Below are 14,662 nucleotides of genomic sequence, written 5' to 3'. Positions count from 1 at the left end.
AATCATGTGCTCTTTCGGAAACTGTATCATGCCAAGGAAGAGACATGGAATGCGACTTCCTTACATACAAACTTTTCAGCTTTTCATGAACAATTTGCATACATTCGTGCTCATCCATGAGAAAAACGTGCTCAACATACAATATGTCATGCCTAGGAAAAGGGATCACATTCCGCTGCACCTAACATTGGTATCAGAGCTTTGGAAGTGTTCTGCATTCACGAAACCACTTCATGCCCAAAATCATATCACATCCTGAGAGAGGAGACACAAGAAATTTCCGACTAAAAGAAGCTTGCTGAACGGTAAACATCACACCAAGGCACTCCGTCGTGATGAGAGAGTCCATACCGGGAGCGAAGCCAGAAACCTCAATAGGAGATTTCTGACTAACCTCTAGGCGGGCTCTCTCAACAAGAGGGGGACTAATCACATCATGCATACTACCTGGATCAAACAATATGATAAAACGCTGTCCTTTGACATGACCATAATACTTCATTAGAGATTCATCAATGTGTGTGTCAGAGTCATGAGAAGATGAAGGTTGTGTTGTGACAGAGTTTGTGGTACCGGCAGGTGCCATTGGTTCTTTAGGTGTGACTGTCTTAGGACAGTTTTTCTTAATGTGACCCTTAATGTGACATTGAAAACATCTACCTTCTTTAGCATAAATCACTTGTTCTTCAACCGTGATGTATCCTCCTACAAGAAGCTTTTTCATCAGGGGTTAGCTTAGGTTTTGCAGGTGCTTCAGCTTTAGCCTTAGATTCATTGTTAGAGTTCTTTTCCGAGGAATTAGAGGAAGAAGGGCTAGAAGAATTACCATTCTTACCGTTCTTACCATTCTGTGTGTTCTGAGAAGTCTGCGGGGTTGCTTGAGAAGTCTTGTTTTCCTTAGGCTTTCCTTTGTTGTGTTTCATCTCGTGGGCGAGAGCAATGGCTACCGCTTTGTTGAGATCGGGTGGATCGAGTACTTCGACATCATACTTGATATACTCGTCCAATCCGTAAAGAAATGCCTCCTTGCGCTTCTTATCCGATTTGCGTAATTGAGTGCCGAGCTGCAAAACCCGATTAGAGAAAGCCATAACCGGCGTACCATTTTGCTTGAGAGCTCGTCAATCGTCTTTAAGTCGTGCAAGGTACTAAGGTGGCATAAACCGCGCCTTGAGCTTGTCTTGGAAATCAGCCCAACTAAAAGAGAGGGGCGTGAGATCATCGGCTTCCTCTAGGTGCACGGCTAGTTGTGCCTCTTGCCAAGCTTGATACCAATTTATGGCATCACCGGCAAGATACATAGCTGCCGTCAAAACTTTGCTATTGCCTGTTTTCTTAGTTGTCGCAAAATAAGCATTAAATTGATGCAACCAAGAATGAATAACAGTAGCATCCATCTTACCGTCATACTTACTGAAAGTCAACTTCTCTGTGATTGGATTGTGTGAATCCGCCTCGTGGCTTGCGCCACTTGACGAACTCCCACGATCTTTGGGTGATTCGGCCTTCGAGGCTAGGACTTGTGAAATAAACTCTTGTTGACGAATCTCCCTTTGAGCTTCTCGCTCGGCGTCCCTTTCTGCTTTGCGTTCTTTGCATTCAATGCGCTCGCGTTCGAGGGCAAGTCGCTGGTCTTCTTGTCTTGCGGCAATTGCACTGCGCTCACGTTCCTGAGCAAGGCGCTCACATTCCTGAGCAAGGCGCTCACGTTCCTCAGCAAGTCGATGTTCTTCTTGTTGTGCAGCAAGTTTGTCGCTTTGTTTTTCGCGCTCGCGGTCCTTGGCTTCTTGTACACGGGTTTTTGCCGCTTGTTCTTCTTGTTGTCATGTCATCCTGTCCAACATTGACTTGACCATCATCTCCATAGGAGTGAGGACAACTCGTGGCGTAGATGGCGAAGAGAGAGGGTCAGAAAAATCTCCTAGTGGGGAAAATCCTTCGTCGCCTCTCTCATGCTCATCACCTGAATGCGAAGTATCCATGCCGCTTTGGGTGATGACCATGCACTGGGATCTTTGGTTCTTAAGTTCACGAGGAACTTGGGTTCTTGAGGTTCTTAAGGGTCTTGGGTTCTTGGGGTTTTCTTTCGCTTGCAAATCGCATTGGAGGAGGATTTTCTCTTCACCCGAGTTCTACCCTTTTCTGCGGGCGCACCCCTTGGCGGCCTTGCGCTCACACCAAGGTTGCTTTTTCCCACCTCACGTCGATTGGCCGGCCGCTAAGTGCACGGTCCGCTCTCAATGAGTGAAAAGAGACACAAGGGGAGGCTGGACAAGCCCTTCTTTCTTGGGATTCCTGTCACTCTTCAACAAAACACGATTAGGAATCGCCACGCCCAAGTAAACTTGGGTTCGTGCGACCTCAACAAGCAAAAAAAATTCTTGTGGTTCTTTCCTTGAGTAATACAGAACACTTCCAAAGCTCTGATACCAATGTTAGGTGCAACGAAATGAATGTTGTACTTTCTCAAGATTAGTGATCTTTACTGCTCAAGGTTTCTTTTAGTTCTTATAGAAAGAGAGAGCTTTCCGTCTTGTAGAGTGTTGTGGTCACGAACAAAGTGAGTGGATTGTACGTGCAAGTGAATGAGACTGAGAGAAGGAGAGAGAAGAGATACGACACCGAGAGGTTTGTAAAACCCTCCTCCGAAGGCCCCACTCTCGTCGGCGAGAGTGGTCTAACTTGATTGCACAAATGCGTACAATGCAGATGCAATGGACTGATGCAATGGGACTATGCCGATGACGACGACGGTGATGACGACGACGACTTGGGATGAAATCTGGGCTCTTCTTGATGTTGTTTTCTTGGACTGTTCAAGGCTGAAAATGACTGTTTTGATCGGGTCGGATAGATGAGGGAAAAATGTTGTTGTACAAGGCCTTTGGCTGCGTTTCTGGGCGAAACTTCCTTGCTGAAAAACGCTGGACAGCAGAGTGTGTTTGGCTGAAAACCGCAGGTTTATCAAGTGCTGAAGAAAACCTCTTACCGGCTATTAGGACTTGCTGCGATGCTGTGATGAAAACGCTGCCTTGGCTGAGTTTGTCCTGGAGTTAGTACTTTGGAAAAACGCTGATCTGATAAGGCAACAAAACGTTGGTCTTGGTCATTTGCTGGCGATCTCTAGCAGGGATGGAAAACGCTAGGGCAGTCCATGTGATGGCGATGGCTGATCTGGTAATGCCGGCGAGGGGGAGAGGCTCTGTGATGGAAAACGCTAGGCTTGATGGTTGGGCCTCGCCAAGGGAATGGGGAGGTTCTTGCTGAGAGGGAGGGAACACCTGCTACTTGGGGAAGCCTGTTGTGCTCTCTGCTCATCTCCCAATTTGTGCTAACTTGGGTTTGCTTATAAATTAACTTACCCAATTTGCCCTACTGACTACCCAACAAAAGTCACTTAATAAATAAGTGAAAAATGTCAAAAATAGGGAAAAATGGGATAAAGTCATCTGAAAAATCCCCAAACTGACTCTGATGGAATCTTATGGAAATGCTTATGCTTGTGCTTATGCAACCAGAGGATATGCACCTATACTGAGTGACTGGGCATGCACGGTCTACGAATAGACTCACAAAAGTGCCAGATCACTCCTACTCTAACTTGACTGGACTTGGACGGAAACCCTGTTATGGTGTAGCTTGTCCACGGACACATAGGGTTGGGATGTGTCACGTGACAAGGTGCTGCAGCCCGAGTCCATTTTCTGACATGAAGACAAGGTATTGAGTGACGGTAAGATTATCCGACGGTATCTTATTAAGTTTAAGAGATATCCTTTTGAAAATGCTAGATGGATGCAAGGCATACAATTAAAGCATAACCTAAACCTTGTCAATGCTTACAATAATTCCCTAGAGTAAGCAAATGTAAAAATGTTTAAACAAAGTTTTTGTCTTATAAGACTCTCTTTTCTTTATTGTGCACAAATGTTAAGAAGTATGCATGCTTAGGATCAAGTTTGCGAAAACGACGTCTCCCAAACACCAAGTAGAGCTTGTCACTCTACTATGGAAGATTGATAGGACTAATGCGTAGACATGCTTGCGGCAGCTTAGTCTCTCAAGCGCCAAATGGATTAGTCCCACATCCCTATCTAGGAGGGGGCGAGCCATATTAGTAGGGGATGAGAGAGAAACACACACTCTTCCAAGCTCCCTTTACACAAAGGGCATAGTGGACACATGTCAGCTCCCTAGCCCAGTTGCCCCCAAGGTGCATTCAAATCCTATTGGATGGCCATAGAGGTGGAACAATGAGAATTAGGCTAGAGTAAATTTAGTTTAATTCATTTAAAAACACTTGGTAAAAGAACCAATAGAAATTAAGCACTCTAGAAGACTATTGGAAAGTCTCCCAAGGGGTCCAATGAACATTCAGCAACCCAATGGCTTGCCTGATTCCTGTTGGCCAGAAGACTAAGAGGTCCAATGAGAGTTTAAGTGCATTATTTAAATACCTAAAGCTCTCACAAAAGGGGAAAGGGGGACACATGTCACAAGGCTATCACTTATGCTTCTTAATTATCATTGGCTAAGCTTTGCAGGGGCCAATAGGATGCCAGCATGAGCAAATAGCAAGAGGGGTCGACCAAGAGAGAGAGGGGGCTGATTTTTGCAAGGCATTATCACACACACTCACACAATCTCATGTGTGAAGTAAAGAAGACTATCTCCTTCTCAAGCTTTAATGGAAAGCTCGTCATCTACTCCAAGCTTGTGAGAAGGGAGGCCTACACCAATAACTCTTGGCTTTGTGATGCAAATCCAACCAAGAGCCAAGCTCCAATGCATGCTCATCTCCTCTACCATGCTAATTACTAAGCTATGTTAAGCTATTAAGAGTGATTATGTAAGGAGACATACTTCTTTCTCATAAGAATACTCCTTCCTCTCATCTTCTCTCATACCCCGCTAGCTCTCACCATCTTTGAAGGTGTGTGAGGTCTTGGGTCTGAGACCGTGAGGGAATTGATGTTGTGTTTTCAAGTGTAAGCTTGGTGCTTGAGGCTTCCATCTTCATTGCACCAACAAGTTATTGAAGGAACACAAAGTATTGTATTGTAAAATGTCTCCCTTGATTGGGGAAATCTATAATACAAAGCCTTTTGGAGGAGGGACTGGCTCCATGTAAATCCAGTCCTCAACTGTTGTCAATAGCTTAATTTCTCTCTTTTTGAAGTATTGTTCATGCCTATCTAACTAGGTGTTATGCTTTTGTTGCTCTCTCCATCCAAGCACTCTTGCTATGCTCATTAGGAATCTAGTCTTAATGACATGCTCACTATGTCTATGTTATTTTCCGCTACACACAAGTTACTAGACCATTAAATGTTACAGATATGGCCGTTCTCACGGCATATGGGAGCATCAACTTCCCAGAGAAGGCACCACCATCCGCTGGTGGACAGAGACTACAGTGGACCTTGGTACGATGTGTACATTGCCTTGGAGAAGCACATTTTTACAATATTGTGTGGATTATGGCATCAAGCATGAGCTTGTAAATACTGGTTCGACCTCACAGAATGGAATAGTGAAACGAGAGAATAAGACTATGGTAAACATGAACCAAACTATGCTTGAGCATTGTGATCTGCTTAAGTCTTTGTGGGCCATGGCCGTTGCTAGAGTTGTTCATACCCTCGATTGGTCTTCGATGACTTTGCTCCCTCAATAGACTCCATGTGAGGCATGCCAAATGTCTCTCATTTTTGGAATTTTGGGAGCCATGCCTACGTTAGTGTTCCGAATAAGCAGAAGTGAGAAGAAGGCTAGCAGAATGATTTTTTTGTCGACTACAATACTCTTTCCGAGGGCTATCAACTTTATGATCCAAAGAGGAAGGAGATCGTGGTGGGCTGTGATGTAATCTTCTACCAGAGTGTGCGGAGGAAGAGAGCAGACATGCACGCAAGAACACAAGAGAGAGAAAGAGAGGCAGAAGTCGACATATTTGCAAGGAAAACATGTTTGCAAGTCGGCATATTTGTAGGGAAAACATAGGTACACCAAAACAAAAACTCAAAGCCTTGTGAAGTAGAAGCATAGGGTCAAAGGAGATTTGAAAGCTGCACCCAATGAAGCACAAAAGCCAATGCGAGGATGGGGTAAGTGAATGGAATCAGTCACAGAACTCGCAAATTGCCAATAGAACAAGGGTATCTGGCTGTCCACACCAAAACGCTCCAGGGCTGGTAACAAAGGCACTGAACCGGTGGTAGAGCAATCCCGAACCAAAAGGTGACCAATCCTTCTGGTACAGTATGGATAATCCTTGCAATATTGGAAATACGTATGTACAGAATACAAATAGTACATATATAATTACATATGCATGCACTCATGCATGTAGATTACATGCACTTACGCACACAAGCAAATAAAAATTCTTGCATGCACATATGTACATACAAGAACATCGATACATTCATGCATGCATGCATCCATGTATGAGTGTTGTTTATATGTAAAAAAAGCAACCAGTACGTAAGTATTAGATACATATTTAGTATTTATCGTACAGTACGGGAAGTTTGATAAATACAAGTTTGAAATGCAACCTTGAAGGTGATGAGCAGATAGTAGAAGAGACTCAGCAAAAATATACAGCGCTAAGCTGGCAGTGCCTCCTCAAAAAAATTTAATGCTATCATCAGTAACAAAAATGCTGACACAAGGGAGCAAAATTTCACAATCTCGAGAGAAACAACACTAAGGCAAAAAGCAGGGATGCTTCCACTTCATCCCCAGATTTTCCTCTTCTTGGTGTCAGGTGATCTTGATGGTGATTCATCTCCTCCCCATAAAGAACCGTTTTCTCCAGTTCCTATTCCTTAGGCTCCCAAAAGCAATACGCACAAGATAATGGTTCTTATCATAGTGCGGAGAGTGGGGACAAACTCGTCAAGTTACCGAGGTGATTGTGGATACTTTGCAAGATGCTATAGTTTCGAATTTTCCATTGGATTGGCATGCTCTACGTAATGTGAGGCGATCTCGACGGTTGCAGAAAGTTGAGACAGATGGAGCTAGGTTGTAGGCGAACTATGCCTTGATGTCCTCAGCGGCAAAGGACAAAGAACCTCTTTCAGGAGGCACGTTCATACCAGAGTGGAAGGAGGCCATGCAAGCACATCTTGATTCCTTCGAGAGGAATGCTACATGGGAGTTGGTTCCGATGCCACAAAAGTGGACGGTCGTTCGTGTCAAACAGTCTACAAGACCAAGTACAAATCAAATGGCTCATTGGACAAGCACGAAGCTCATTTAGTAGCAAAGGGCCTCTCTCAACGACCATGAGTTCATAGTCTCCAAAAAAAATAGAAACGGCAAAACTGGAGTTTCAAGCATAGTTATCCAGAACGGGAAATTGGAACACAGAACGGGGATTCGGAATGGGAAGTTGGAATTGGAACGGGGAACACAAACCTCAAAATGGCCATTCCCTGTAACTATGGTTTTGGGGTTTCAATCAAGATCTAAACAGCATTTCCTTCAATTAAAAAATTAATTTAGTGTACAAACTCTTATAGGACTCAAACATACATTGAGCCACCCAAAATGCCCACCAACAACAATAAGTTGTGTAAAGAAGCCACATGACTCACTCTCGAGTACCCATTGAGCCTTGGTGGGGGGGGGGGGGGGGGGGGGGGGGGGGGGGAGAGAGAGAGAGAGAGAGAGAGCAGTACGCACAGTGCAGAGTCAACCTACAAAGAAACATAAGTGCATATAAATGGTACTCAAGCTAAAAAGTAACTTTTTGCGAATAAAAAGTGACATGTGGATTTTTTGCTCTCAATACTTGTGGTGCTACCTTTGGTTATGGAGGTTGCTTTTGAAGATTAGTTTTTTGCACCAAATAACCACAATTTATTCAATTTATTGGACAACTAGAATTATATAGCTTTTGTGTGGAGCTTGGTGTTTCATGCCAAGACCAAGCATATAGAGATACGTCGTCACTTTGTTTTGATATGTGCAAGTACAAAGACTAGCGAATCCCTATAATGGTGAACAAATACATAAGCGCAATGCAAAAAAACCTCCTAGTTAGGCCAAAAATACCATGGTGGTCCTAAGTATGTTCACACTCATCACTACCATACCTTGGAAATAAATCCCCCCAGGGAGTGATGTGATAAACATGAGTTGGCACTCATGTATATGGAAGTGCCACGCTCTATGACATGTGATCAATCCACAAAGTGGAGTTAAGCCCAAACCTTTGCGAAAAGCTTCAAACTTCTCACGAGGCGGAGCTTTTGTGAAAAAACATTAAGGATTCACGTATGTAGACACATAAGCTAGACTGAGCTCTCCTCCAGAGAGTCTCTCCTTAACATAATTTTAATGCACCTGAATGTGCCTGATGCGAGCATGAAACATTGGTTCCTTGGAACTAATGCGCTACTCAGTCACAAGACATGTGTGTTGGCTTCTAGCATTGTGCATCGGACTTTAAAGCACGATGGTTCGATTAGTTCCTGAGGGAGCGCGACTGATCTTCAACTCTTCCTGTAACCTATAGCTATTGATGACATGCCCACACAGCATGTACACATGGTGGAGTCCTATCTGGTACAGCTTATGCACGTTCCATGGACTTGGCAGACCCTTGTGCCCATTAGTGGACAGCCTATCCTAGGCCCTACGGTTCTCTGCAGAGAGGGGTGCTTGATGTAGTGATGGACTGAACTTTTTGGTCTCATAGGTCATTTTGGCCTTTTGAAGACGTTAATATAACATTTCATTTCATCTCTCTCTCTCTCTCTCTCTCTCTCTCTCTCTCCAGACAGCTGGCATTACAAGGAGATACATCATGTTGGTATGCACAGATGAACTCATGGTTTCAGAGGCATGGTTTCAGCATGGACAGGCTGCCCCCTTTCCAGTATTCTCTTGATGCACCATCCTTGGCTCTTACACGGATGGAGACTACTAGACTCATTCGGCAGGATCTTATCCAGCTTGATAGCAAGAGGACATGGATAGAACCATCACGGGAGTTGGGTACAAAGAGGGTTTTCTATAGAGAACATCTTCTTCAACTCACGACAGACGGATTTGTCACACGGCCCAGTTACATGGACACACATCTATCTCATAGGTTACGATGTGCTATTGGCCAGATTCGCACATCTTCACACCAGCTTGGGATTGAGACAGGTAGATTCAGAGGCATACCAGCAGACAGTAGGATATGTCAGTTATGCCATGCAGAGCCAGAGACAGAGTTTCACTACATGTCGCTGCACAGTCTACTATGAGATACGGGGACGCTTTCATTGTCTATTCAGAGATGGTTTTGACTCGTTAGACAGAGTCATGAGATATCAGGATCAAAGATGTCTCGGATTATTCCTACTTGAGATTCAGAGACATAGAGACGCTCTATTGAATGGGCAAAGACAGAGACAGTCCCAGAGACGCATCTCAGATTTCTTCAGTCTGAGTACCACAGAGTCAGAGGGGACACCACCACCAGAGAGCTCGGTTCCCACCCATACACACATCAGCAGTACTCTCATTGATCGAGCTATAGAGTTAGGGAGATCGAGACGACCGCGACTGAGAAGGGGAGCCACGCAGCACCGGCGGAGATTGCGGCAGAGGATCCACAGGATTCTAGCACGCCACCCAGAATGTCGATCGGGATAGGCTTCATGCTATTGCTATATTGTATCATGGTGACACTTATCCCCACTTTGTACCTTTATGGCATGATACCATTGCTCAGCCTACCAGCCACCCATAGGAGTCGGTAGCACTCCTATCAGTTCTTTGTTTGTAGTTTTCTTGTTTGTACCCAGACTTGGTACTAGACTCATCATTGTAATCAGTTGGTCTCATAGGTCATTTTGGCCTCTTGTAGACGTTAATATATCATTTCATTTCTCTCTCTCTCTCTCTCTCTCTCTCTCTCTCTCTCTCTCTCTCTCTCTCTCTCTCTCTCTCTCTCTCTCTCTCTCTCTCTCTCTCTCAGCATTTGATACAATGCCCAGAGCTAGACTGATGCGCAAACTGCAGGAGATAGGAGTACCCACAAAGCTTATTTGGGGGATCATGGCATTATACAGATCAGTAGGGAGGCATGTATGCACTCCAGATGAATTGTCTGCTTTAGTTCACTCTACTATCGGGGTGAAGCAGGGCTGCCCACTCTCTCCTACCTTATTTCGTGTGTATGTGGATGAGGTTTCTGACTATATTGACAGAGATGGTGATAGAGGTGCACAATTGGCAGGGACATGGATTCCACTCTTGTTATATGCTGATGATATTGTGTTGATCTTTGACTCACCAGAGGGGATGCAGTGTCAACTGGATGCTTTACATAGGTTTGCACATGACAGTGGTTTGTCTGTTAACCTTGGCAAAACCAAGGTTATGGTGTTCAACGCCACCCACAGTGGATCAGGAAATCAGCCCCTACATTTACATATGGCGAGAAGACAGTGGAGTATACAGATGCTTATACAAATCTTGGGGTGGTCTTTAGTGGGCTGGTATTTTCATTGAGAGCAACACAGACTAGATTGACCAGAGCTTATGCGACATTGGGGGGATTGGAGAGGATGTGTTCACAGATTCAGTTCCAGGAGCCTCGGACAAAGCTCTGGCTTTTTGACACTTTGGTGGCTACATGACATGACCATTCGAGCAGAGCTAGCTGCCCCCCCACTAGTGGTTGAGGCGCTTCCCAGACCAGTATCCTTCATACATCCTCTATGGGACCTTCCCAGAGATAGATATGCCCGCTTAGCATTGGAGTCCTCTAGACAGCTAGCTATGCAGGGAGATACATCATGCTGGTATGGGGAGATGACATCATAGTTTCACTTACATGACTTCAGTATGGATAGATTGCCCCCCCTTTCAGTACTCATTGGATGCACCTTCTTTGACCCTTACACAGTTTGAGATCACCAGGCTAAATTAGGCTTGTCCCTCGGGATCTGATCTAGCTTGATACCAGGAGGACTTGGATACAGCCGACACAGGAGCTGGACACAAAGATGGCTTTCTACAGAGAGCATGTTCTCCAGCTTACTGAGGATGGTTTTGTGATGAGAGCTAGTTACATGGACACTCACCTATCTGATGGAATACGATGTGCTATTGGCCAGATACGCACATCTTCACACCAGCTTCGGATTGAGACTGGCAGATATAGAGGATTACTAGCAGAGGCCAGGACATGTCCCCTATGCCATATGGAGCCTGAGACAGAGTTGCACTACATATGCCAGTGCACGGTCTATTATGAGATACGAGGGCGCTTTCATTGCTTATTCAAAGGGCTTTGGACCACTTTCTAGAGTCATGAGGCATGAGGACCAGTGATGTCCGGGACTGTTTTTACTCGAGCTGTGCCAACACACAGAGAGTCTGATGAGGGTAGAGGCCATCCATCCATAGCGACGGATCACAGATTTCTCTAGAGCAGGCACTGGGCAAGCGGAGGAGCAGTCACAGTAGAGCTCACATGTTTCTCACACCAGAGGCACGTTGATTGAGCGAGCGACTAAGCTAGGGAGATCCAAAAGTCCACGACCGAGGAGGATTACACATCATCGACGGAGGCTACATCAAAGCATAGTTACCAAGAACGGGAACGGGGAACGGGAACACGGAACAAAATGTCGTTCCCTGTTACGGGTACTCACGTTAGAAACACGGAACGGGGATTCGGAACGGGAACTTGGAATGGAAACGGGGAACGGAGACCTGAAAACGGCCATTCCCTGTTACTATGCATCAAAGGATTCGGATCACTTTGGCCCGACATGCACGACGCCCGATCACTTTATTGACCATGGCGGAGATTGATGAGATCCGCCAGCGACCGATGATGGACCTCTTGTGATCCACATGAGGACTGTTTTGTATCAGCTCTTGTATCATCATTTATATCAGACATTGTATCAGCCCAGTCTTAGCTATTTGATTAGCTCACATTTAGCTTTAGACTTAGCATTCAGCTTTTTAATTTTCAGTTCCTTTTATTTTGGTACTCAGACATTGTATCAAATACATCAGGTTGTAACTTTGTGGTCTCATAGTTCATTTTGGCCTATTAAAGACGTTAATAGAACATTTCATTTTTCCATTCTCTCTCTCTCTCTCTCTCTCTCTCTCTCTCTCTCTCTCATGCTCATGTGTCCCTTGTCACCACACCTACTGCTGCACTGTAACATCTTACACTCTTTTTCTTTCAGTAGATTAGAGTAAGACTTCTACCTACTGCACATAGGTGACCCATATTGCATGCGAGATCATGAGACACAAAGTTGTGCTAAAATGCTCTCACTTGTTACATGTTTAGTGGGCCCTCTTTGAAGAAGTCACTTAAAAGTCATAATCTAGTGATCGACAAGAATCTACGTGATAACCATGGTCAAAACTACCACTTCACTGAAGTCTAAGGACCTAGTACAATCAAGTGATTATGTCCTTCATGAATGATGTACTAGGGGATCAACCAGCCTCTCTCGTGTACTTCGTGTTTGCTCCTCTTTCTCAATTCCGAGCAACTACTATGAAGATAGGCTCCTCTTCAGCGGAGATGGGAGGTTTTTGCTGGATCAAAGAGATGAGGGTGCACCATCAAACAGGCCAAACAGAAGACAGTAGATCGGGCATTCTCAGATCCAAGTGCCACCCCCCACCCATCCATGCATGATCTCCTATACACATGCTTTGGTCCTGGATGGAGCTAGATAGATACGTGCATATTATGGTTGAACTTCATGTGAGCATGGAGATCCTTTTTACCCCCGAGTTTGAGTTTCCGTCCATCATTCTTGTACCCATGTAGTCTTCCCAATTTCAGTCACTGTGTGGCATTTTTATTTTGTTTGTTTTGTAGAGGATACACTTGTGTCATAAACCAATTTTAACCTCCAGTAAATCTATCTCTCTCTCTCTCTCTCTCTCTCTCTCTCTCTCTCTCTCTCTCTGCGCACACACGTAAACAAATCGAAACCAGGGAAGACTTACGTTATCAAAACCTGCAATGTTCTTGTTTTCCGAAAAGAATTCAGCCGGAGACTCTGCAGTCAAAACATTAATTACAAGAGCCCTCTCTCTCTCTCTCTCTCTCTCTCTCTCTCACACACACACACACAGAGTATCTTACTCTGCTTGAGTGTGGCTTCGCGGGAGGAAGCTCCTTTGGTGGGCTTAGCTTTAGTTTTAGTTTCTCCCTCCATTGTCCTGCTGGTGTCGAATTTGAAATGTGCAATATAAGGTTTTAATGCGCACTCTTTTTCGATTCTTTTTTGTAAACGTGAAAATTCTCTATATATTAAAAACAAGCGTAAGAAATGTTAAAATTAGTTCGCCTTGATTTGATGTCGAATAGAGTAGTATGATGACTATAAGTTTAAGTTATAAGTTAAGTTAGAGATTAGGTTAAGTTAAGCTATGTTTATACGTTAGGTTAAATTATATTAGGTTATGTTAGATTAGATTATCTTATATGTTAGGTTAGATTAAGTTACGTTTCGTTAGATAAAGCCACATTAGATTAAGTTAGATTAAGCTATGATCGACAATATGGCAAGTTATAGAGCTTATCCACACCGTATATTAAAAACAACACAATGAAGTTTCGTTCGTCAATACGGCAATCCATAAAGCTTACCCACAATACACATGCATTGTGGGCAAACTCTATGGTTTTTTGTATTGTCAACGGTTCGTCATTGTGTTGATTATATGTCCGCGAGCGAATTTCAAGTCCTAAAATATCACCATGGTGAGCCGTTTGGCAATACGGCAAGCCATAGATCTTTCTTACAATGCATATGCATTGTGGACAAGCTTTATGGCTTGCCGTATTGCCAAACGGCTCGCCATGGTGTTGTCTATATGTTTGCGAGCGATTTTCAAGTGCTAAAATTACATCGTGCCCCTAAAAACAACACAATGACGATCCGTTTGGCAATACGGCAAGCCATAAAGCTTGCCCACAAGGCGTATACATTGTGGGCAAGCTCTATGGCTTGCCATATTGCCAACGGCTTGCCATGGTGTTGTCTATACGTTTGCGATGGGTTTTCAGGTCATAAAATCGCTTTGCAACTCTAAAAACAACACAATGGTGAGCCGTTTGCCAAATTGGCAAGCCATAAAGCTTGGCCACATCGCAGATGCATTGTGGACAAGATCTACGGCTTGTCGTTTTGCTAAACGCATCACCATTGTGTTGTTTTTATGTTAAGTTAGGTTAGAGCTATCGACGGCATAATAGTCAAGAAAATACAAACGGACTTCGAATATGACGCGTGTACTTCAAAAAACGCAATCGGACTTCGAAGTGACTCGTGTACTTCTAAAAATGCAAACGGACTTCGGTTAGATTAGATTATAGGTTAGGTAGGTGTTATAAGATAGGTTACATTAAGTTAGGTTAGGTATAGGTTTTACGTTAGGTTAGATTATATTATAGGTTAGGTTCGAGCTAACGTCAAATTAATAGTAGTAAAAACGCAATCGGACTTTGAAGATGACTCGTGTACTTCTAAAAACGCAAACGGATTTTGGTTAGGTTAGGTTATAGGTTAGGTAGATGTTATAAGTTAGGTTATATACATTAAGTTAAGTTAGGTATAGGTTTTACGTTAGGTTAGATTATAAGTTACGCATAACGATTATA

The 14,662-nt window shown here is 44.0% G+C and overlaps 1 protein-coding gene across 1 annotated transcript in view; it reads right to left on the bottom strand.

Annotated features, from left to right (window-relative positions):
- Positions 1-13,296, bottom strand: part of TOP6B (topoisomerase 6 subunit B) — a 131,179-nt gene extending 117,883 nt beyond the window's left edge. The window contains exons 1-2 of the mRNA XM_086511355.1: positions 13,142-13,296; positions 13,003-13,055 (exon numbers count right to left, since the gene is read on the bottom strand). Coding sequence (XP_086367481.1) covers positions 13,003-13,055; positions 13,142-13,214 — 126 coding nt within the window. The 5' untranslated portion in view covers positions 13,215-13,296. The remainder of the gene's footprint in view (positions 1-13,002; positions 13,056-13,141) is intronic.
- Positions 13,297-14,662: the final 1,366 nt, after the last annotated feature.

This window comes from Adiantum capillus-veneris, chromosome 4, assembly GCF_014529385.1.
Source record: "Adiantum capillus-veneris isolate H3 chromosome 4, ASM1452938v2, whole genome shotgun sequence".
Taxonomy (NCBI): domain Eukaryota; kingdom Viridiplantae; phylum Streptophyta; class Polypodiopsida; order Polypodiales; family Pteridaceae; genus Adiantum; species Adiantum capillus-veneris.
The sequence above is the reverse complement of the archived record's forward strand: the minus strand, read 5'-3'. Positions and strand labels throughout refer to the sequence as shown.